The sequence below is a fragment of the Stomoxys calcitrans genome, chromosome 3 (assembly GCF_963082655.1).
Source record: "Stomoxys calcitrans chromosome 3, idStoCalc2.1, whole genome shotgun sequence".
Taxonomy (NCBI): Eukaryota; Metazoa; Arthropoda; class Insecta; order Diptera; family Muscidae; genus Stomoxys; species Stomoxys calcitrans.
The window spans coordinates 18,684,397-18,709,955 of record NC_081554.1 but is presented as its reverse complement, the minus strand read 5'-3'; the positions used below and the strand labels follow the sequence as shown (position 1 = coordinate 18,709,955).

The following is a 25,559-nucleotide window of genomic DNA, read 5'->3' as shown; positions in this document are numbered from 1 at the left end:
TACAAGGACTTAACACTCACCCTCCTCCTGCTGACATGGTGCGAGCAATTTCCTCCTCGGTCACCTGCAGACCACAATCCGACATACCCATGCTGTGTTGCGAATAATGGTGAGAGGATTGTCGTGATAATTGCCTTTGCACCATATGTTGTTGCTGCTGCTGCTGCTGCTGTTCCACTTCATGCCGTCTCAGCTCCTGGTGCTGCTGCTGCTGCTGGTATAACGACTCCCGCGACACATGCCTTGACAATATGCGATGTAGACTCTCATGGGATATTTCCCTGGAGCCCAAGGGCTCTATCAAGGGTAATGCTGGTGGCACTTCTGAAGGACCACTATCTTGGTCTTCATCACAATCGTTTTGACGATCCATAGGAAGATTTGAGTCCGAAGCTGAGGTGGGAGGCAGATGTGTGTGGGAATGATGTTGATGACCTATAAGGCCATAGCCCACATTTCCATGCGAGTGTATGGAGTGTAAATCAGTCTCATCGGTATTAAAGTTGTCCAGGTGTGCATGATGATTCAGATGTGTTGAGGAGGATAGGCCGGCTGGTTGTGAGTGTCCCGAATTTTGGCGATAGTGATGGGACTCTCTTATTTCGGCTGGTGCTGAGGCATTGGTGGTACTTAGAGCGTTGGTAAGGCCGGGACCTAAAGGATTCACCAATTCCAGTTGACTGCTGTGCAGAGAGTGTTGATCGGATGCGTTAGCCTGGTTGTTGAGAGTTTGCGGCTGTTGCTGCCTTGTACTTGTGGCATAGATATCCTCGTTGTTGTCCAGGGACTTTTGCTTCAATTGTGCCATATGGAAGGTAATGTTGCGCAAATGTTGGGCCTGTTGTTCACGGTGGGTATGGGTGGGCGAGGAACCAGCCGAGGCGGTTTGGAAGACTTGTGACGTTTGGAACTCCACCCATTGGCGAATCATGGACTTCTTATGGGAATCCATGAAACCATAACCCTGAGCTTGCGAAGGAGCTATGGGCAAATTGCCTGCTGTCAGGGAACGGCTCGATTGTGACTTGGGACCATCTATCCAGGTTTCACATTGCTTGATGTGATTGACCTCACGCATTAAATGGCGAGCCTCGGCCACCTTGGCTCGCGAAACTCTAGGGCCATCAATCCATTGTTCCTCGGTGATTTTGCGCATGGGACTGCCAGGACATTCAACCGCCTCTGTAGCACCGGCAAGCGCTGCAGAACCTCCCACACCAGGCCTTCTTAGGGGGGAACCCTTGGGCGAGGGCACATTGGAAGCCTTAGAGCACATCATCGTCATGCCAGGATGCCTAAGGGAGCCCGCCACTATTTTGGGCGAGGAGGCGGAGTTGGGCAAAGTTTTGACACTATGGACAGGAGAATAGAACTGCTGCTGCTCGCCACTGATGGCATTGGTATTTTGCGTTGCCTGAGGTGTGGGACTATGGGCCATGCCACGCTTTAAACTACCCGTTCTGGCAGCCACACTGGGACTCTGCGGTGCTTTTTGTGCGCTGGCCTTTTTGGCAGAATTTGGTATTTTGGAAGGACTGGGCTGCTGTTTCTCCACGCCACTACCTTTGAGTGCCTTGCTCATCACTCCTCGATTATCGCCACTGCTCAAAGAGGGCAAATACACTGGCGGATGTTCACCATCGGTGGCATCATCTCCTGGCCCCATATAAATGACAGTGTCAGCCGAAAGCTCTGAACTGGAAGGGTCAGCACCGGAACCAGCCGATGAGCCAGTAGATTGATGACCTTCAAAGCACAATAATTTGAGAGGGGAGAAGGGCAGAGGACAAAAGACACAAATATCGTTTAGTTTAGGGCATGGGGCACTTTGTTTTTGTCTAGCGTCAACATTTATCTTGGTAATTTACAGATTAATCAGAGTCGAGAATGAGAGAGAGAGAGAGAGAGTCGGAAAAGGAGTGGGCCACTTACCATTTAGTCCTGCAGTGAGGCCGCCCACTGCTGATTTATCACCTGCCAAGGGAAAGCGATGTTTTCTTCTCCGCATGCGATGTATACGTGAGGCCAATTGTATGGTGGTCAAAGCATCCGTATGCGACTGCAATGGTCAGAGAAAGATGGATGGAAAAGAAAAATGCATTTCGCATGACAAGGTATATGGCTAGCCAGTCACTCAGTCAGTCACTCACTCAATCATTGAGGGCAAAGGATGCAGTTGGCAAAGCGGAAGTTGCAAGGAAAGAGCTTAACGAATGTTTGTTGGTCTTGGCTGAACTCACATGCATTACGATTAAGAATTCATTATCACGTAACTCGTGACTGCTTGATTCCTTGAACTTCCCTAGCCTGTCAATGGATGCGGGGGGTGGGGAACTGCATTGCCTTACTTACCTGGGTATGCATAACATGAGCCATTATGGAGACATGACATGTCAACGGAGCCAGACAATCTTTCAGCAGGGGCGTCAAAGGATGGTCCTTGTTGGGCGGATGCCGCTGACCACTTAAGATGGCCAGCAGAATATTTCCTATGCCCGATAGAGGCAAACCGCCCGTACGATTGGCACAGCCTCCCAAATCGATAAGATGCAAACGACTTCGTCCTCCGGCCACTAAGTGAAAGGGAATCGAGAATACAGCAAAATTCCATGAAAATTCATTCAGCATTAAAATACCAATTCCCAATGTTAATGTGGGAATTCAAAGTGTCAGACGATGGCTTTGCCCTGAAGGCAAGAAGCACTCAGGCCAAAAGGACATTTTCTGGCATCGTTTTACTTACCTCCACCTTTACGTGATAGACTGTATTGATAGACATGCAGGGTAAATATCATGGCTGGCTCCAGACCACCTTGTGGTGGTCTGCCAGCCAGAGCAGCATCTAGGAACAAGGCAGCACGTTCGGCAGTGGGGGCACGCAACTCGGTGGGGCCACCCAGAAAATCGTCACGCAAATAAACCCCCGGAGAGTCATCAGAGTCTATTTATGAGGCAACGAAGGGCCCGGGGTAAAATCCAAGCGGGAATGAAAACCGAAACAAAAACAAATGCCATTTTAACAATGTGAAATTAAACGTTAGACAAACACACACTTCATTGTAATATAAAATGCAAATGGTTTAGGTTTTTTTTCTCTTTTTTTTTTTGCAGCAAGCCATCAAAGTAATACGAGGAGAAAATGAGGTTGGAGGGAGGGGGAAGGACTAAAGGAAATAGAATGCCTGGAAAATGTTGCTCCATAGAGTTGGTGTAAGCCAATGTAATGTGGTTAGCAAACCACCTACATCTCCCTTTGCCTTCCCAAACGATAACCTGAGGAATGCTTAGAAATTTCTTTGTACGGGGAGAGGGGGGGAGGCATTCATGACTGAATAGTTGTCTTGGGAACTCTGTCATAATGCTATGCTCATTCTAAACTGAGGGTGGTTGGAGCTGATATTCCCATCCATTCAGCAGGGAGTAGTTTTAGATTATCTCTCTCAGACGTTCCTTACTAGCTTTTTGTTTTAAGCATACCACCACTCTCCACCTTATAGCCTAGATGACTTGTGTTGAATTGTTTCATAAACGAGCTTTAAAATGTTTTGAGTGAGCGGGCCAGGTCACATTGGGGCCAAAGTTATTTGTTTCTAGTTTTTTTTTTGTCTTCTCTTCCTCGTTTTTTGCATTCCAAGTGGAAGCAAGGGGAAAATCAAGCGTTTATGTGCAAATAATACTTGAAAGAGAGTTCATTCATTCATGCTTTGGTTCATAAAAGAGTTTTGATCTCTAAGCGACTGTAATGATTATTTAAATTTTTAGTTTCTTTTAAGGGTTTTAAATTGGCTATGAAACCAGGCAATCGCCCGGGGAACAATAATATCTATGTTTGAAAATCGTTTTAAAAGCTGCAGAATGATGATGGTATGCTAATCTTAGTCCTTGATGAACTGGCAGTAAATCACGATTTTCCTAAGAATAATCTGCGACGAAGGATTTAAGAACAACATTGTTTGGTTGGAATCGCTCTAACGTAGGTTGGGTAAAATTTTAATTAATAGTATTTATTCCTCTCTACCAAAATTGGGTCAGATAGCATAGTGATAATATATAGGTTAAAAGAACTCATCTTTCCAAATTTTTGGTAAATCGGCTAAAACACAATAGGGGGACGAGTCCCCACTTTACACTATATTAGAATTTAGCGACCATCAGAACTAAATATTTCCATGTTTGGAAACGTTTACGCAAAATAAATATATATCCATATCTCGTTGGTGGTAATAATATGCAATTAAGTTGAATACATGAGCGGAAAACGTTTTAAATATAATTTTTAAAAATGTTTTAATATTGTAAAAAAAATTCATAAATTTCCGTTTTTGAAAAAGTCGGCAATATATCATAATTTAAAAAATTCGAAAAATTTTCGATTTTTAAAAAATTCAAAAAAATTTCCGATATCTAAAAATGTTCGATAAATTTTCAAGTTCTGAAAAAATTATTGGATGAATTAAAATTTTTTAACAAAATCAGTATATGTCGGTTTAAGAAAAATACGATACATTTAAATTTTAAAAAATTGATAAATTTAAATTTTTTTACAAATCGATAAATTTAGATTTTTGAACAAATCGATAAATTATGATTTTTGAACAAATCGATAAATTTCGATTTTTGAACAAATCGATAAATGTCGAGTTTTGAACAAATCAATAAATTTTGCTTTTTGAAACATCGATAAATTTCGCTTTTTGAAAAGTTCCACATAGATATGTACATTTATTTTTTAAAAGCTTTTATTGCATTCGATTAAAAAAAATTCTACAAATTTTCGATTTTTGAAAAATTCTATTAAATCACGATTATAATAAAACAACCAATTGAAATGAATACCTGTGGAGAAAAAGTTCTAAATACAATTTTAAAAACGTTTTTGAATTATAAAAAAATTGCTAAATTTTGATTTATTTTTAAAAATTCGTTAATATATATTATTGTTTGAAAAAAATCAATAAATTTCGATTTTTAAAAATTTTAAAAATTTTTCGAATAAAAAAATTCGATATCTGAAAATATCCGATAAATTTTCAAGTTGCACAAATTTAGATTTTTGAATAAAATCAATATATATAACAATACATTTCGATTTTAAAAAATCGATAAATTTAAATTCTGAACAAATCGATAATTTTTGATTTCTGAACAATAAATTTCAATTTTTGAAAAATCGATAATTTTTGCTTCTTGAAAAATCGATAAATTTTGCTTTTTGAAAAATTGATAAATTTCGCTTTTTGAAAAGTTCCACATAGATATGTATTCTTTTTTTTTTGAAAAACATTCATTAAATTCGATTTTTTAAAAAAAATCTACAAATTTTCGATTTTTGAAAAGTTCTAAATACAATTTTAAAAACGTTTTTGAATTATAAAAATATATTGCTTAATTTTAAATTTTAAAAAGTCGTTAATATATATTATTGTATGATAAAAATCAATAAATTTCGATTTTAAAAAATTTTAAAAAAATTTTCGATTTTAAAAATTCGAAAAATTTCCGATACCTGAAAATATCCGATAAATTTTCAAGTTGCATGAATTTAGATTTTTGTATAAAATCAATATATATCGGTTTAAGAAAAAATCGATATATTTATATTTTTGAACAAATCGATACATTTTGATTTTTGAACAAATCGATAAATTTAAATTTTTGAACAAATCGACAAATTTTGATTTTTGAAAAATCGATAAATTTAAAATTTGAAAAATCGATAAATTTTGATTTTTGAACAAATCGATAAATTTAAAATTTGAAAAAATCGATAACTTTCGATTTTTGAAAAAATCGATAAATTGCAATTTTTGAAAACATCAATAAATTTCGATTTCTTAACAAATTTGATAAATTTGGATTTTTGAAAAAAGCGATAAATTTCGATTTTCAAAATTCGATAAATTTTGCTTTTTTAAAAGTTCCATATGGATATGTACATATATTTTTGAAAAGCTTTTATAAATTTCGATTTAAAAAAAAAATTTACGATTTTTCGATTTTTGAAAAGTTCGATAAATTTTCTATATTTTGAAAAAGCGAGATAAAATTTTTTTTTTTGAAAATATTAAACATGTTTTGATTTGGGGCTCAAACCACCCCCATTAACCCCACCAATTGAGCATATCATCTAATCACGACTATATGGGACTCAGTTTGTTTGTTTGTTACGTATAGACTCAAAAACGGTCAAAATTTTCACTGGTTGTGTAAGTTGATCTGAAAAACACATAGACTGTATAATTTTTGGATATCTGAATAGGGGCGCACCCTCCGACTTACCCCAAAAACACCATCCGAAATTAAAAGTGGACCGAGCGGAACAATATGGGTATCAAATGAAAGGTATTGGAGTGTAGAATACGAATATGGCATTAAAATTTGAGTCTTAGTCCCCAGTACCCAAAACCAAACTCCAAAACTCCCCCAAACAGACATATTGGGGGAGTTGCAACCTTACTCCCAAAATACAGCCCAAACTGGACATATTTACCCACTACATAAAATTCATAGATTTGTCAGAAAAAACGATGTTTATCGATTTTTTTTACGAATTTTTGTTTAATATTTGCATATTTTCCACAAAACTCGATTAAAATCGATTCTTGACAAACCCGACCGTTATCAATATTTTATTTCCTAATTTAGCCAGGGGTGTGGAGGTAGCATTCATTATAAATTTTTTATAAAATTAGTTTTTTTTTTTAATTTGATATTTAATTTTTTTTTTTTTTATTTTCTCGATTTCCCATTCATAAACAAACAAAAAACACCTTTAAAAACTATACAAAAATAAACCATTTGCATTGAAATATGAATTAAAGTTGCCTTGTTTGAGGGTTTTAAATACTTTCAACATTTCAAAAATTACAGCTACTTACCCGTCGCATGAGCAGCTAATAAATCCTTTGACGTTGAATCCGGTTTCGTGGCACTTACGCCCAAAGCGCTGACACGCACCGAAAAACGGGCACCGCTCTTTTGACGGCGTTCGTTGATGCCTTTGTACAGCCAAGAAATCGCACAAGGAATGCCACCTAATTCCGTGGGCGGATTAACGCCACCCAGCATAGTCTTGGACTGACCTGTAAGGTGGTTGATGGTGGCAAGCAAGCACAGCAAAATCAAAGGAGATGACATTTGTAAAGAAACCAAACGAAAACAAAAAAAAAGAAAGAAAGAAATTTGCCAGATAAGCATGATTGGTAAAACTAACGAACTGAGGCACGAACTAGAAAAATTTATTGCAATTTCCTTAGCTCTGCTCACACACATACATATACACCTACACACATACAAACACCAAAGGAAATGAATACAAATGAAGATGGTGGCGGTGTAGGCAAGGTAAGGCAAGAAATCAACATTGCCAAAGGATGACAACTTACCGGAATTAGGATAACCAATGGTAAGCAGGCAGCCATCGGATCCTTCTAAAACGGCAGGGATTACTTCAGACAAAGCAGAGGCACAAACATCAGACTGAGGAAATAGAAAAGAACACAAAAAATTTATCAAAGGGAAGCATGTCTGTCCATTCTCTTCAGTTCTTTCGTACAGGACGACTCATGACAAATTATCCCAGTTCTTGGGGATGAAGACAGCACCTACCTGTTGATCCTCAGCAGTGAAGAGATTGTCAAAGGCAAACATTTTGGGTGCGGCCACCATGGGCCCTCGTTCTTGTGATGAGCAGGCGGCCAGATTGGAGGCCGCCGCAGGATCTGTTAGGGTGACTTGCCGCTTCTTTTTATCCACGGCCATGAAATGGGGAGTTTCCGTATCCGTATGAGTGTCAGATACACGCAACATAACTTTAACCTAAAATCGAAGCAAAAGAGAATGCATTGCCTAACTTTTTCGAAAAATCTAATAAATATTCTTTAAAATGTTTGCATCATTAGCCATTTTTTATGTGTAACCATGCAATCATGTTGACAGTTTAAGCTGTTTTTAATGACTAACATAGGTGAGATTTTCTAAGAAATTTTTTTCTTATCCAGGCATTTTCCATATTTTTCCCGTTTGATTTCATTTGAACATGCAAATGCCATTATGTTCACCTACCTTGCCTATGCCATAATTCTCCTTATTGGCCAAACGACGCGCCAAACCGGGTGGCATGGGCGGTGGCGCCCTTTGTAAGGCGCCACAGAAGCCACCATTGCGTGAGGAAGTATTTGCCATATCGGTGGTGCGTGATGATTTTGATGATGTACTTTGTGCTGCAAGTTTCTGAGCCGCTCTGTAAAGGAAAAAAAAAAACGAAACGTTAATTAACATTAATTTGCAGTTTAAGGAGTTAACATGAATGAAATTAATGAGTAGGAAAAAAAATTAAACAAAACCTTACCATAATGGGTAATGTGCTCCCTGTCGATTAAATGAAATCTAAGGAAGTCTATTAAATGTTTGTAAAAGCTCGATTAAGAGTTGGAAACATTTTCAATTAAGTTGCTTGCATAGCTGCATAACACTGAAAGGAAACGGATATTGCAGGCGTAATGGGTATGCAAAAACAAACTGAGTTCATACTTAATCCCCATACCTGTAAATCCCCATACCTGGTTAAATGCATTCTGCCTTGGCCCAGAATGTATTTTTAAGAAAATCGATTCAGTAATAGGTTCAGATATAGGTCCAACCTAAATTATTTATAGGTCTTACCTAGCCTATCCCCTCAAAAATACTTCTGCTTAATATCAACAATAGATTTAAAAGAGGTGCTACCTGATTTACATTTCTAAGCCGCTGTAATGCTGTAGAGTTTAGGCAGTTACATTTTCAAGTCGCAATACTTGACGAAATATATTTGATAAAATTTTTGTGTGCATAAACTTTAAGTACAGCCATGAAAATATATATATTTTTTTTAATATTTTAAAACAGTATAACAGTTTGTATAACAGTATAACAGTTTGTATAACAGTATAACACTTTGTATAACAGTATTACATTTTGTGTAACAATATTATTTTTCAAATTCTATCATATAAAGCATATGATGGTTAGTTTAGGTTAGTTTTAAGTGGCAGTTTGCCATCAGACTCACTTAGACGTTTTCGTCCATTGTGATACCACAAGAACAGAAGAAGGAAGATGCCTTCTAGTTTCTACCGTTGAACCATCCAGATCGCTTTAAAAAGCCCAATAACTTGTGAATGTTCACATCCGCTAAATCAGAGAGGTTCTCAAAGAAATGAGAACCTTAAGTGGAACTCCTTCTGACTGCTAGTGCGGGGCGCACACACAGAAGGTGTTCTACAGTATCTTCGTCTTCGCTGTCCTCACAGCTTCTGCAAAAGTTATTGCAGGCAACCTCCAGTCTGTCAGCATGTTTTCCCGATTAGACAGTGACCTGTCATGACGGACATTACGACTGAGTTGTCGATAAAATCTTTAATTTTCGATGTTTTTGTTGATATTTGAAAAATTACATCGCAATTTTGCAATTTTCAATCGATATTTTTCTGTCTCTAAATCGTTAGTCTTCGATTTTAAAATCGATATATTTCAGTTTTCATATCGATATAACTCGAATTCAAAATCGATATTATTTTATTGATACAATCGATTGTTAAAGTTATGTTTATACATATTTCTTCGATTCAATTCGAAGAGAAGATTAATATTTACCCAGTTTTTTTATGTCGACATTTTTTGATATTTTTCTATCGACATAATTTGATTTTTAATTTTTAATTTTAGCAGAAATTGGACATGTGTATTAAGAAATTCTTAAACTAAGCCAAACGAAAATTCCTGGTTTATTATAATTTTTATAATTTAAAAATAAGCTGCTGTAATCCAATGGCAAATTATGGGTTGCCCAAAAAGTAATTGCGGATTTTTCATATAGTCGGCGTTGACAAATTTTTTCACAGCTTGTGACTCTGTAATTGCATTCTTTCTTCTGTCAGTTATCAGCTGTTTCTTTTAGCTTGCTTTAGAAAAAAAGTGTAAAAAGAGTATATTTGATTAAAGTTCATTCTAAGTTTTATAAAAAAGGCATTTACTTTCTTTTAAAAAATCCGCAATTACTTTTTGGGCAACCCAATATAATTAAAAATTCTACAATCTTCTAGTTTCCGCATTGAATGTTTACCTCCTTGTCCCAATTTCTTTTTAAACGACTAGACATGCCAGATATGTTAAATAGTAATCGTGTGTTTTAACCCAATAAATTGTAGAGTGCCTTTCTCACCATATCCTTCCTCATTCACAATTTGCAATTGAATGAAATCCTTCGCATGCACTTGAAAACTAGTTGACGTCTAATGACATTTATTAAAAAGTAAAATTTCATTAAGAAAATGCTTTTACTGCAAAGAAGGGATAACAGGATGCAGTTAAACACAGAACGAGGAGAAGCAGGAAGGAAAAGCGAAGATGCTGGAGTCTGAGCATCTTGCCTCTATGGCTTCTCTGTGATACCTTGGCACCCATCGGAGGCACTTAAAGCACGTTCACAGCAAATTCCCTTTCACTATCCCCAAAAGGCAATGGGTGGTGTTGTTAAGTGAAATAAAGTACTGCCGCTTTTGGAGAATTGCATTTCATTAAGTGAGTGTGACATTCGTTTTGTCAAGGAGTCGGTGGCACCATAAAATATCCTTCCCCATCCATCTTAAGAAATACAAGAGGTACACAGAAAATGCAAGTTTTCTTCTCCCCCCTCCTGCAACTTTTAGCGTCTCTGCCACATTTTTATGAGGTAATAAATAGCAATTTTTCTACATTTTGCCTGGGTGACGTTGATGAAATACCAGTACACAATTCCACTTGTATCTGTCGGTGATTTGTGGCATCGTAAACACATATTTATGGCATTTTATGATGATTTAGTAAATTTTTCGTCTGCACGTACATTAATTCGTTGGTATTTTGTGGAAGATATCATATCGATATTGGTGACAAAAACGAGTCGAAAAGCACACTTATTACAACATTTTGTGCTGGAAAACTCATCATTTGATCTCAACGATAAGAGCTTATGAGCAAACAAAGGGGAAGGGGTGCTGATGGCTGTGGCCGAGCTATTATGGAAAATACGATTACATTAAAAGTTGTTGTAGGGCAATAAAAACAGAAATTAATATTAAACTTTTTATGACCTCCCAAAAATGAAATAGTCAATAATATCAGAGGGGTTCGGTTTTGGGCGACTTTTCAATGGCCAGAAAAATCCATTATTGGAGGGGTAGCAAAGTCCCGTTAGCCACATGGGCTTGGAATAAATTATTTTATCGAAATTTCAAAAGTCTATTTAATACAAAAATGCTGAAAATCTATCAAGTCAGGTCTCAAAAATTTTGTTTATAAAATAATTCTTTGAAAGCACTACATACGCAAGAACATTTCATCAAAATTCCATTTTCATTTTAATAAAAAAAATCACAAAAATTAATTTCCAATCGAAAATTTCGTGAAAAATTGAATTCCAAAGAAAAATGCGACATAAAAAATTTTGCTGAAATACCCACCACCTCGGGTATATATGTAAACCACCTTTCATCAAAATCTGGTGAAAATTGCATACCTTATGTCCCATAACAGTTATATCGAAATATGTTCCAATTTGGACCAAATACTAATAAGTGCAGTAGCTATATCTAAAAATAAACCGCTCTGAACCATATACGACACGGGTGTCGAAAAGTCTAACATAAGTCATTGTGTCAAATTTCAGTGAAATCGCCTTTTATGGGGCTAAGACATTAAATCGAGATATCGGTCTATATGGCAGCTATATTCAAATCTGGAAAGATCTGGGCCAAATTGCAGAAGTATGTCGAGGGGCTAAACACGACTCACTGTCTCAAATTTCAGCGACATCAGACAATAAATGCGCATTTTATGGCCCCAAAACCTAAAATCGAGAGATCGGTCTATATGACAGCTATATCCAAATCTGGACCGATCCGTGCCATATTGCAAATGCATGTCAAGGGGCTTAGCATAACTCACTGTCCCAAATACCGGCGACATCGGACATTAAATGCGCCTTTTATGTACCCAAAACGTTAAATCAAGAAATCGGTCTATATGGCAGCTATACCCAAATCTGGACCGATCTGTGCCGAATTGAAGAAGGATGTCAAAGGGCTCAATACAACTCACTGTCCCAAATTTCAGCAAAATCGGATAATTAATGTGGCTTTTATGGGCCCAAGACCCTGAATCGGAGGATCGGTCTATATAGCAGCTGTATTCAAATCTAGACCGATCTGGTCCAAATTGAAGAAGAATGTCAAAGGGCACAACACAACTTACTGTCCCAAATTTCAGCAAAATCGGATAATAAATGTGGCTTTTATGGGCCCAAAACCCTACATCGGAGGATCGGTCTATATGGCAACTATATCCAAATCTGGACCGATCTGGTCCAAATTAGCGAAGAAAGTCTAAGGGCCTAACACAACTCACTGTGCCAAATTTAAGCAAAATTGGATAATAAATGTGGCTTTTATTGGCCTAAGACCCTAAATCGGAGGATCGGTCTATATGGCAGTTATATCCAAATCTGAACCGATCTGGGTCAAGTTAAACAAAGAATGTCGAAGGGCCTAACACAACTCACTGTCCCAAATTTCAGCAAAATCAGATAATAAATGTGGCTTTTATGTGACTAAGACCCTAAATCGGCGGATCGGTCTATATGGGGGCTATATCAAGATATAGTCCGATATAGCCCCTCTTCGAATTTAACCTGCTTATGGACAAAAATTGAATCTGTACAAAGTTTCAGCTCAATATCTCTATTTTTGAAGACTATAGCGTGATTTCAACAGGCAGACGGACGGACATGGCTAGATGGTCTAAGATTTTTAAGCTGATCAAGAAGGTGTTAACCGATTCTCTTGAAATTTGACAGCAAGGCTTTCCTTATTGCTCTCGGGTCATATAACACCTTGTGGTACAGGGTATTATAACTTAGTGTATTTGTTTGTAACACCCAAAAGGAAGAGAGAAAGACCCATAGATAAGTATACCGATCGACTCAGAATCTCTTTATGATTCAATTTGGCTATGTCTGTCTGTCTGTCCGCCTGCCCGTCCGTCTGTCTGTCCGTCTGTCTGTCCGTCTGTCTGTCCGTCTGTCTGTCCGTCTGTCTGTCCGTCTGTCTGTCCGTCTGTCTGTCTGTCCGTCTGTCTGTCTGTCTGTTCGTCTGTCCGTCTGTCTGTCCGTTTGTCCGTCTGTCCGTAATTTGCGTACATACTACAGGTCATGTAGTAGGGCATGTTTTTCGGCCAAGGGACGAAGCCTATTGAAATTCGAAAAAATCGGTTTAGCTCCCATATATATGTTCGTCCGATTTGCAATAATAATGCAATAAAATGATCATTTATTAACCGATTCTCTCGAAATTTGGCAGAAAGGATTTCCTTATGATTCTCGATATTACTGGTGAATTTCATAGAAATCGCTTCAGATTTGGATATAGCTCCCACATATATGTTCGTCCGATTTGCAGTAATAATACAATGAAATGGTAATTTGTTAACCGATTCTCTTGAAATTTGGTAGGAAGGATTTTCTCTTGACTCTCGAAATAGTTTGCGAATTTCATAGAAATTGGTTCAGATTTGGATATAGCTCCCACATATATGTTCGTCCGATTTGCACTGATAATGCAATAAATTGGTCATTTGTTAACCGATTCTCTCGGAATTTGGCAGGAAGAATTTCCTTATGGCTCTCGATATTACTGGTGAATTTCATAGAAATCGGTTCAGATTTGGATATAGCTCCCACATATATTTTCGTCCGATTTGCAGTAATAATGCAATGAAATGGTCATTTGTTAACCGATTCTCTTGAAATTTGGTAGGAAGGATTTTCTCTTGACTCTCGAAATAGCTTGCGAATTTCATAGAAATCGGTTCAGATTTGGATATAGCTCCCACATATATGTTCGTCCGAATTGCACTAATAATGCAATAAATTGATCATTTGTTAACCGATTCTCTCGGAATTTGGCAGGAAGGATTTCCTTATGACTCTCGATATTACTGGTGAATTTCATAGAAATCAGTTCAGATTTGGATTTAGCTCATATATATATATCAACTGCTAGAATCACAGCAAACTCATTTATTGACCAATCTTACCAAAATTGTGCACAACGCTTTCCTAAATGACTACCACAATATCTAAGAGACCCATCGAAATTGGTTGAGAATTAGATATAGCCCACCTTTTTTATTTACAGGGTAGGTATAGGGTATTGTATAGTCGGCACCGCCCGAATATTTATTTCCAACTCTCATATCCCCCTCAAAGATGACTTGACTAGACTTTTCCAATTTGAGGTTATTTCCATGCCACGGTGACACTGACAACGGTTATTTGAAGTTTATTTTTTGGTTTCCAGCTAAAACAATTTCACTTTTCATTAAATATTTAACAACTTGCCAAAGTGCAAAATCATTGCTAAAGGCATCAAAATCATTGGCAAAGGGCAAAAGGTTAGCGAGGTAATATCTAGGTAAAACAAAAATGTATCCATTTCATGTTTGGTACCTCGTCCTAGGTGTGAGTTAACCTCCTTTAGGGCTATGAGCTGCCGCCAATCATTTTCGGGTTCATGAACTGTCAACTTTTAAGAGTTTCCAAGGCAGAGCTGAAGGCTCGAGTTGTGCCGTTGTGTGAAATTTAAGACAGCTGTCAGTTTGTTGTTTTGTCTGTCATGATTTTTAATAATAGTAAAAGCTCTACCCTCTGGCTTTTGCTGCTTTTTTGTTTCTTACTTTTTCTAGGGAATGTTTTGAGAAGATGCTAAGGGTTTGTTTTCATGCCATTTTATTCTCTACTAGTCTGAATAATTTAAGCACTTGCTGTCTCTATGTCTGTCTGTCTGTTAAGTGTAGTTATGATTGCCTCATAGTAGACAGAGATAGACAAAAACTTGGTTTTTGGAGGAGCAGAAGATAACTTTCTGTGAAAGTTTAGGCATTTGTTACAATTTCTTGTGTTTCCTTAGGGGGTGGTGGCTCATGGCAAATGGGCATGTGTAGCTATTTTTGAGGTAAAGATTAAAACCTTTAAATGACTTTTGACTTTTGTGCATTAATATTGTGTGGTATATTCGTTTATACGAAAGCAGTAAGGAAAGGCAAAAGTCGGGCGGTGCCGACTTTATAATACCCTACACCTACCCTATAAATACAAAGTGGGGGCTATATCTAATTCTGAAGCAATTTTGATGGACCTCGGCGGATGTTTTCAAATATGTTCAAAATGTAATAACCATGGTTGATAAATGACAATAAATTATCCAAAATCTGACGAACGTTTATATGGAAGCTACATTCAAATCTAAATCGATTTTGACCAAATATCTTAGATATTGTGGTAGTCATCGAGGAATCCGTTGCACAAAGTTTTGGCAATTTTGGTCAATAAATGCTCTTGCAATGGCTCTAGGAATGAAAATCGGGCGATATACATATATGGCAGCTATATCCAAATCTGAACCAATTTCTTTGAAATTCACCGGTTGTACTAAAAGTCGTAAGAAAATTACTCCTGCCAAAATTTCGAGAGAATCGGTTAACAAATAAGCACTTTATTCCAATATTTCCCAAAATCGGACGAACATATATACATGGGAGCTATATCTTAATCTGAACCGATTTGAACCAAACTTTATGAATATTGTGGAAGTCGTCGAGGAAAGCGTTGTCCAAAATGTTGGGGAAATTGGTCAATAAATGCACTTGCAAAGGCTCTAGAATAATGTCGACAGTCATAAGAAAATCTTTGCTGCCAAATTTCGAGGGAATCGGTTAACAAATGACTACGATATTTCAATATTTCCCAAATCGGACGAGCAGTTATATATGGGAGCTATATCTAAATCTGAACCGATTTAAGCCAAACTTTATGGATATTATCGAAGTCGTCGAGGAAAGCGTAGTACAAAATTTTGGGAAGATTGGTCAGTAAATGCGCTTGCAAAGGCTCTAGTAGTGAAAATCGGGCGATATACATATATGAGAGCTATATCTAAATCTGCACCGATTTCTATGAAATTTTTTAATAATGTCGATAGTCATAAGAAAATCTTTCCTGCTAAATTTCGAGAGAATCGTTCGAGAAATGACAATTTTATTGCATTATTACTGTAAATCGGGCGAACCTATATATGGAAGCTACATCCAAATCTGAACCGATTTTTTCCAATTTTAGTGGGATCTGTCTCCGTCAGAAAAAAAATCCTTCCTGCTAAATTTCGAGAGAATCAGTTAACAAATGACTTCGATATTGCTATGTTTGTCGAAATCGTACGAACATATATATGGGAGCTATATCCAAATCTGAACCGATGTCTATGATATTCACCAAAAATATCGAGAGAAGGAGGAAATCCTTTCTACCAAATTTCAAGAGAATCGGTTAACAAATAACCATTTTATTGCATAATTGCTGCAAATCGGACAAACATATATATAGGAGCTTTATCCAAATCTGAACCGATTTCTGTGAAATTCATTAGTTATGTGGATAGTCAAAAAGAAATCCTTCCTACCAAATTTCAAGAGAATCGGTTTACAAATGACCAATTTATTGCATTATTATAACAAATCGGACGAACATATATATGGAAGCCATATCCAAATCTAAACCGATTTCTATGAAATTCGCCAGTAATGTCGAGAGTCAAGAAAAAATCCCTGGTGACAAATTTCGAGAGAATCGGTTAACAAATGACCATTTCATTGCATTGTTACCGCAAATCGGACGAAAATATATATGGGAGCTGTATCCAAATCTGAACCGATTTTTTCCAACTTTGTCTTCAGGCCGAAAAACATGCCCGTACCAAATTCCAAGACGATTTAATGAAGATTGCGACCTGTAAATTGTAAACAAATTAACATGGACAGCCGGACAGACAGACATAGCTAAATCGGATCAGAGAGTGATTCTGAATCGAGAAATTTTCTTGAAATTTTGTCTTTAGAGAAAATTTCTTGAAATTTTGTCTTAAGCGAAAATTTCTTGACATTTTGACTTATTATACCCTCTACCATAGGATGATGGTATACTACTTTCGCCATTCTGTTTATAACACCTGGAAATATGCGTATGAGTCCCCATAAAGTATATATATTCCTGATCGTCATGTCATTTTAAGTCGATCTAGCCATGTCCGTCCGTCGGTCCGTCCGTCGGTCCGTCCGTCGGTCCGTCCGTCGGTCCGTCCGTCCGTCCGAACGTTTGTCTGTCGAAAGCACGCCAATTTTCGAAGAAGTAAAGCTAGGCGCTTGAAATTTTGCACAAATACTTTTTATTAGTGTAGGTCAGTTGACTTCTTTAGCCTCTAGAGGGCTAATGGCTTCCAATAACTGTGCTAAGTATCTCGCAAATCGCTACTTAACCTGATATAGCTGCCATATATACCAATCTTGAGTCTTGACTTCTTCAGCTTCTAGAGGGCGCAAATCTCGTCTGATTTGATTGAAACTTTGCACGTGGTGTTTTGGTATAACTTCCAGCAATTGCGCTAAGTATGGTTCAAATCGGTCCATAACCGGATATAGCTGTCATATAAACCAATCTTGGGTCTTGACTTCTTAAGTTTCTAGAGGGCGCAATTGTCATCCGATTTGGCTGAAATTTTGCACGAGGTGTTTTGTTATGACTTCCAACAATTGCGCTAAGTATGGTTCAAATCGGTTAATTTTTTGATATTGCTGCCATATAAACCGATCTTGGGTCTTGACTTCTTGAGCCTCTAGAGGTCGCAATTGTCATCCGATTTGGCTGAAATTTTGCACGAGGAATTTTGTTATGACTTTCAATAACTGTGCTAAGTATGGGGCAAATAGCTACTTAACCTGATATAGCTGCCATTTAAACCGATCTGGGATCTTGACTTCTTGAGCCTCTAGAGGGCGCAATTCTCATCCGATTTGGCAGAAATTTGTATACAACGGCTTCTCTTATGACCTTCAACATACGTGTCTTATATGGTCTGAATCGATCAGTAGCTTGATACCACTCCCATATAAACCGATCTCTCGATTTTGCTTTTTGAGCCCCTACAAGGCGCACTTCTTATCCGAATGAACTGAAATATCGCACAATGACTTCTACAATGTTCAGCATTCATTTATGATCCGAATCGGACTATAACTTGATACAGCTCCAATAGCATAACAGTTCTTATTCAATATTCTTTGTTTGCCTAAAAAGAGATACCGCGCATAGAACTCGACAGATGCGATCCATGGTGGAGGGTATATAAGATTCGGCCCGGCTGAACTTAGCACTCTCTTACTTGTTTTTTTTTTCTTAATTTTTTCACTTTTTTTTTAACTTTTCCTTCAAAAAATACCACAACCCATTGAAACTTTTCAATTTTCTCCCCTCAAATAAAATACCAAAAGTCATTATTGGCAAAAATTATAAGCTAATATGGTTTATATACCTCCAATATTAATCAATTTGTTCAAGGGCCAACAAGGAAGATGCTCCAAGGCATTTATTTTTTACATTGGGGAAATACAAACGGCATCGAAAAGGATAATCATAAATCCAGTGTTATTTTGCTTACAGAAAGTTTTCCACCATTATTATGCCTCGATTGTTATCCTTGCTGATAGCTAACCAATTTATGTGCGGGCAATAGTAACCCAAATCTTAAGGACTTTTTAATAAAAGAGAGCCAAGCCAAGGAAAAAGGGAATCAGGGGACCAGAATGGGTCAAAGTAATAAGAAAGGAAATGCCAAAGTATGTTAAGGCTTTTCAAATATTTATTTCTTATAAATTATTAAGTGTGTTATGGGTTTATAAGCATTATGGAGGTATTTTTCCTTTTTCACCCCAACATAAATTGAAAACACTCAACAAAGCGGGAATTGTGTATTCAAATGGTTTTTCTTGTTTTTTTTTTTCGTTTTACTTCTAAGAATCCCTACAAAATAGAAGAGGAAGATTTTGTGTTTTGAATGTCAATTCATGGCAGAAATTCAATTTATTTCCCTCAAAAACAGCACACAACGGAGGACATGTCAAACTGAATGAGGGACCTTACCTCCCTCTCCCGCTTTGCTTCTCTGTAGACTACTAAGCCGGGGATTGTTAGTGGCCATTTTACTGCAAATAAGTTATAAATCCACAAGAAATTAAAAAACAAGACATAACCCAAAGGTTGAAATTTAACATTTGCACAGGGACCAAAGTAAATAGAAGAAGTGGAGGAGCAAAGACAAAATAAAGTGATCCGATGTTGTCCTGGGAATGTCCATCCATCTATTCACAGCTTCGACTGTGTTTTCGCCCACTACATAGCACAAAAGGAGCCAAAACAAGCCATTTTTAAGGACAAATACTCATAATTTAAGGATAACCTGCACAAGGACATTCACAACTGAAAAAAGGATTGCCAAAGTAATGTATTGGGTTGCTCAAAAAGTAATTGCGGATTTTTTAAAAGAAAGTAAATGCATTTTTAATAAAACTTCGAATGAACTTTAATCAAATATACTTTTTATACCCACCACAGAAGGATGGGGGTATATTCATTTTGTCATTCCGTTTGCAACACATCGAAATATCCATTTCCGACCCTATAAAGTATATATATTCTTGATCAGCGTAAAAATCTAAGACGATCTATCCATGTCCGTCCGTCTGTCCGTCTGTCTGTTGAAATCACGCTACAGTCTTTAAAAATAGAGATATTGAGCTGAAATTTTGCACAGATTCTTTTTTTGTCCATAAGCAGGTTAAGTTCGAAGATGGGCTTTATCGGACTATATCTTGATATAGCTCCCATATAGACCGATTCGCCGATTTAGGGTCTTAGGCCCATAAAAGCCACATTTATTATCCGATTTTGTTGAAATTTGGGACAGTGAGTTGTGTTAGGCCTTTCGAGACATCCTTTGTCAATTTGGCTCAGATCGGTCCAGATTTGGATATAGCTGCCATATAGACCGATCATCCGATTTAGGGTCTTAGGCCCATAAAAGCCACATTTATGGTCCGATTTCGCTGAAATTTGGGACAGTGAGTTGTCTTAGGCCCTTTGACATGTTTCTTTAATTTGGTCCAGATCGGTTCAGATTTGGATATAGCTGCCATATAGACCGATCCTCCGGTTTAGGGTCTTAGGCCCACAAAAGCCACATTTATTATCCGATTTTGATGAAATTTGGGGCAGTGAATTGTGTAAGGCCCATCGACATCCATCGTTAATTTGGCTCAGATCGGTCCAGATTTGGATATAGCTGCCATATAGATCGATCCTCCGATTTATGGTGTAAGGCCCATAATAGCCACATTCATTATCCGATTGTGCTGAAATTTGGGACAGTGAGATGTGTTAGGCCCCTTGACATATTTCTTCAATTTGGTCCAGATCGATTCAAATTTGGATATAGCTGCCATATAGACCGATTTCTTGATTTATGGTTTTGGGCCCATAAAATGTTCATTTATTGCCCGATGTCCCCGAAATTTGGAACAGTGAGTTATGTTAAGCCCCTTGACATACTTCTGCAATATCGCACAGATCGGTCCAGATTTGGATATAGCTGCCATATAGACCAATATCTAGGTGTTAGGTTTTGGGGCCATAAAAGACGCATATATTGTCCGATGTCGCTGAAATTTGAGACAGTGAGTTTGGTTAGGCTCTTCGACGTCCTTCTTCAATTTTGCCCAGATCGGTCCAGATTTGAATATAGCTGCCATATAGACCGATCCGTGGATTTAAGGTTTAGGGTCCCAAAAAGAGGCATTTATTGTCCGATTTCGCCGAAATTTGGGACAGTGCTTAGTGTTAGGCTCTTCGACATGTTTATGCAACTTGGCCCAAATCGGTCCAGATTTGGATATAGCTGCCATGTAGACCGATATCTCGATTTAAAGTCTTGGCCCCATAAAAGGCGCATTTATAATCCGATTTCACTGAAATTTGACACAATGACTTATGTTCGGCTTTTCGACATCCGTGTCGTATATAGTTCAGATCGGTATGAGGTGTATGAGTATAAGGTATGAAATTTTCACCGAATTTTGATGAAAGGTGGTTTACATATATACCCGAGGTGGTGGGTATCCAAAGTTCGGCCCGGCCGAACTTAACGCCTTTTTACTTGTTTACACTTTTTTTCTAAAGCAAGCTAAAAGTAACAGCTGATAACTGACAGAAGAAAGAATGCAATTACAGAGTCACAAGCTGTGAAAAAATTTGTCAACGCCGACTGTATGAAAAATCCGCAATTACTTTTTGGGCAACCCAATATATCTTTCATCCGATATGCCCTCTTAAGGCTGTAGTAGCTACAATTTTGATCCCATCTCTTCAAATATTTTCATGAGATGTTTTAAATGAAATCCCAATACGGGTGCAAAATTTCATCGAAATCGAATCGGATTTGGATAAAACTCTCATATATATCTTTTATGCGTTTCGACTTTAAAGACTGTAGATATTTCAATAGGTATACAAAATTAAAATCTTACTACATTTGGATATAAGTGCTAGGGTAGGGTATTATATGGTCGGCTCCTTCCGACTTTTGCCTTTCCTTACTGGTTTGAATTTTTTTTGGCCAGAATGTTGGTTATTACCTGAAGTTTAGAAGGAAATCTATTTTCCTTTATTGGATAAAAAATTTATCTATTCAAAAAAAAAATTTAATAGTGGCAACTCTGTTTTGCTATTTTCATGGTAAACAAGTAAAAGCGTGCTAAGTTCGGCCGGGCCGAATCTTATATACCCTCCACCATGGATCGCATATGTCGAGTTCTTTTCCCGGCATCTCTTCTTAGGCAAAAAAAGGATATAAGAAAAGATTTGCTCTGCTATTAGAGCGATATCAAGATATGGTCCGGTTTGGACCACAATTAAATTATATGTTGGAGACCTGTGTAAAATGTCAGCCAATTCGAATAAGAATTGCGCCCTTTGTGGCCTCAAGAAGTAAAATAGAGAGATCGATTTATATGGGAGCTGTATCGGGCTATGGACCGATTCAGACCATAATAAACACGTATGTTGATGGTCATGAAAGAATCCGTCGTACAAAATTTCAGGCAAATCGGATAACAATTGCGACCTCTAGAGGCTCAAGAAGTCAAGATCCCAGATCGGTTTATATGGCAGCTATATCAGGTTATGAACCGATTTGAACCATATTTCGCACAGTTGTTGGACATTATAACAAAATATTACGTGCCAAAACTCATTCAAATCGGATAGGAATTGCGCCCTCTAGAGGCTCAAGAAGTCAAGACCCAAGATCGGTTTATATGGCAGCTATATCAGGTTATGGAACGATTTGAACCATACTTGGCACAGTTGTTGGATATAATAACAAAACACGTCGTGCAAAATTTCATCCCAATCGGATGAGAATTGCGCACTCTAGAGGCTCAAGAAGTCAAGACCCAAGATCGATTTATATGGCAGCTATATCAGGTTATGGACCGATTTGAACCATACTTGGCACAGTTGTTTGATATAATAACAAAACACGTCGTGCAAAATTTCATTCCAATCGGATGAGAATTGCGCACTCTAGAGGCTCAAGAAGTCAAGACCCAAGATCGGTTTATATGGCAGCTATATCAGGTTATGGACCGATTTCAACCATATTTGGCACAGTTGTTGGATGTCATAACAAAACACTTGGTGCAAAATTTCATCCCAATCGGATAAGAATTGCGCCCTCTAGAGGCTCAAGAAGTCAAGATCCAAGATCGGTTTATATGGTAGCTATATCAGGTTATGGACCGATTTGAACCATACTTGGCACAGTTGTTGGATGTCATAACAAAACACGTCGTGCAAAATTTCATCCCAATCGGATAAGAATTGCGCACTCTAGAGGCTCAAGAAGTCAAGACCCAAGATCGGTTTATATGGCAGCTATATCAAAACATAGACCGATATGGCCCATTTACAATACCAACCGACCTACACTAATAAGAAGTATTTGTGCAAAATTTCAAGCGCCTAGCTTTACTCCTTCGGAAGTTAGCGTGCTTTCGACAGACAGACGGACGGACGGACGGACGGACGGACGGACGGACGGACAGACGGACGGACATGGCTAGATCGACATAAAATTTCACGACGATCAAGAATATATACACTTTATGGGGTCTCAGACGAATATTTCGAGTAGTTACAAACAGAATGACGAAATTAGTATACCCCCCATCTTATGGTGGAGGGTATAAAAACAGCAGTAGTGGTAGCATTGGGCAACCATCGGGTTGAGTCTTAAATGTGAGATGTGATATGCCCACACTACATTTGGTGTACCCTAGTAGAAGGTGACACTATCTGAATATGAAATGTTTTGTTGGAAGATTAAAAAATGGTTTTTCGTGTTCCTTCTTAGGAACCCTAAGATGGAAAGAAATCCGAAAAAAAACCTAAAAACAAACAAACAAAAATTTGATGTGGGACATGAAATATGAGGAAAATTAATGGCAATGGAGATGGAGTGGAATGGTATGTCCCGTAAGCAGACAACCTTTTTGTGTTAGCCCTAAGTCCCCCCAACCACCCACCATCTAAGCAAACACCACAAAAAAATTCTAATTCAAATTCTAATAAAACATTCCAAGAGTATTATTAAATTGTACCAAAAACAGAAGAAAAAAATGAATCCTTGCTGTGGTATGTTGATTTAAACGCATCTCTTTCCCCTTGTCCTCCTTTCTACGACTTTCACTACCAACCAACACTTGAAAATCCCCCAAAGAGGTGTTTAATTTTCCAACTTTCATAGAAGCTGAGGGGGCTAAAAAATGAGAGAGAAGTAAAAAATAATTGAAACAGGTAACGTCTAAAACTAAATCCTTGGTGGGCCCAAAAGCAGAGAAAGAAAAAAAAAATACAAAAAGCCAGTAATAATTAAAGCAAATGTAAGGGGATTACAAGCCAAGCGATAGAGAGGAAGAGACTGAGAGTGAAGGGAAATACCAACACAAATAGGTTTAAGCTAGAGGGAACACAGTTTTTTTTTCTGCCTTACAACATAGAACCAGTACCACGGATATCATCAGACATGCTGTTAATACGTTAATTAACAGCGACACAAATGCACAGACAGCAACATGGGACACAGGACATGGGACCCATATGCGTTATGCTACAGCCTATGTATTTATAAAAAACTGAAAAGTCAAACAGTGGCCTAGATTTATTTGAGAAAGAAAATAAGCAAAGGATATGCAGGGCAAAAATGTTGCCAGTGTTGCTTGGGGATTCTTCTTTCGCATGACTTATTCTAGGCTGGAAAAAAGGCCAAAATCATGGCCTACAGGCCACCAAAGCGCAGACGATAGCACGTCGGCCTATGATGTTGAGGTCATGGGTTCGAATACTGGCGAGAACATTAGAGAAAATTTTGGGCTATCATTTTTATTGATATTTGGCTTATGCTGGTGAATTTTGTCAGGTATTGAGCCATGAAAGGCCACCGTAGCGCAGAGGTTAGCATGTCCGCCTATGACACTGAACGCCTGGGTTCGAATCCTAATGCTGGCAACATTTGTGAGGTACTATGCCATGTAAAACTTCTCTCGAAAGAGGTGTCGCACTGCGGCACGCCGTTCGGACTCGGCTATAAAAAGGAGGCCCCTTATCATTGAGCTTAAAAACTTGAATCGGACTGCACTCATTGATATGTGAGAAGTTTGACCCTGTTCCTTAGTGGAATGTTCATGGGCAAAATTTGCATTTGCAATTTGCATTTGAGCCATGAAAAACTTCTCTAGAAATATGTGTCGCTCTACGGTATGCCGTTTGTGCTTGGCAATAAAAAGGGAATTTCTTATATTTGAGCTTAAATTTGAATCACACAGCACTCATTGATGTGAGAGAAGAAGCTCCGCTGTTCCCTAATGGAAATTGGATCTCACGCCTTTATTAAAGATACCAGCTAATAGCAACTAGTGGGTGTTATTAGCATTTTTATGTATATTTGACACAATTTTCGTCTAAACTTTGGCCATTTTTTTTCAAAATTGGGTAATTTTGCCAATTTTTGAAAAAAAAAATTGTTTTTGGGTATTTCTTCAAAATATTGGAGTTTGGGTAAATGCTTTTGTGAAAATTCTTTTTACCCATTTGGGTGTATTTTTATACCCACCACCGAAGGATGGGGGTATATTCATTTTGTCATTCCGTTTGCAACACATCGAAATATCCATTTCCGACTCTATAAAGTATATATATTCTTTATCAGCGTGAAAATCTAAGACGATCTAGACATGTCCGTCCGTCTGTCCGTCTGTCCGTCTGTCCGTCTGTCTGTTGAAATCACGCTACAGTCTTTAAAAATTGAGATATTGAGCTGAAATTTTGCACAGATTCTTTTTTTGTCCATAAGCAGGTTAAGTTCGAAGATGGGCTATATCGGACTATATCTTGATATAGCCCCCATATAGACCGATCCGCCGATTTAGGGTCTTAGGCCCATAAAAGCCACATTTATTATCCGATTTTGCTGAAATTTGCGACAGTGAGTTGCGTTGGGCCCTTCGACATCCTTCGTCAATTTGGCTCAGATCGGTCCAAATTTGGA

The 25,559-nt window shown here is 37.8% G+C and overlaps 1 protein-coding gene across 2 annotated transcripts in view; it reads right to left on the bottom strand.

Annotated features, from left to right (window-relative positions):
* LOC106080951 (kinesin-like protein CG14535) overlaps positions 1–25,559 on the bottom strand; it is a 436,783-nt gene that overhangs the window by 4,941 nt on the left and 406,283 nt on the right. For both annotated transcript variants that reach the window (XM_059365110.1, XM_013242579.2), the window contains 8 exons: positions 8,065–8,242; positions 7,609–7,818; positions 7,386–7,479; positions 6,879–7,082; positions 2,744–2,941; positions 2,353–2,573; positions 1,933–2,059; positions 21–1,746 (listed from right to left, as the gene is read on the bottom strand). In XM_059365110.1, the coding sequence (XP_059221093.1) occupies positions 21–1,746; positions 1,933–2,059; positions 2,353–2,573; positions 2,744–2,941; positions 6,879–7,082; positions 7,386–7,479; positions 7,609–7,818; positions 8,065–8,242 (2,958 nt within the window). The remainder of the gene's footprint in view (positions 1–20; positions 1,747–1,932; positions 2,060–2,352; positions 2,574–2,743; positions 2,942–6,878; positions 7,083–7,385; positions 7,480–7,608; positions 7,819–8,064; positions 8,243–25,559) is intronic.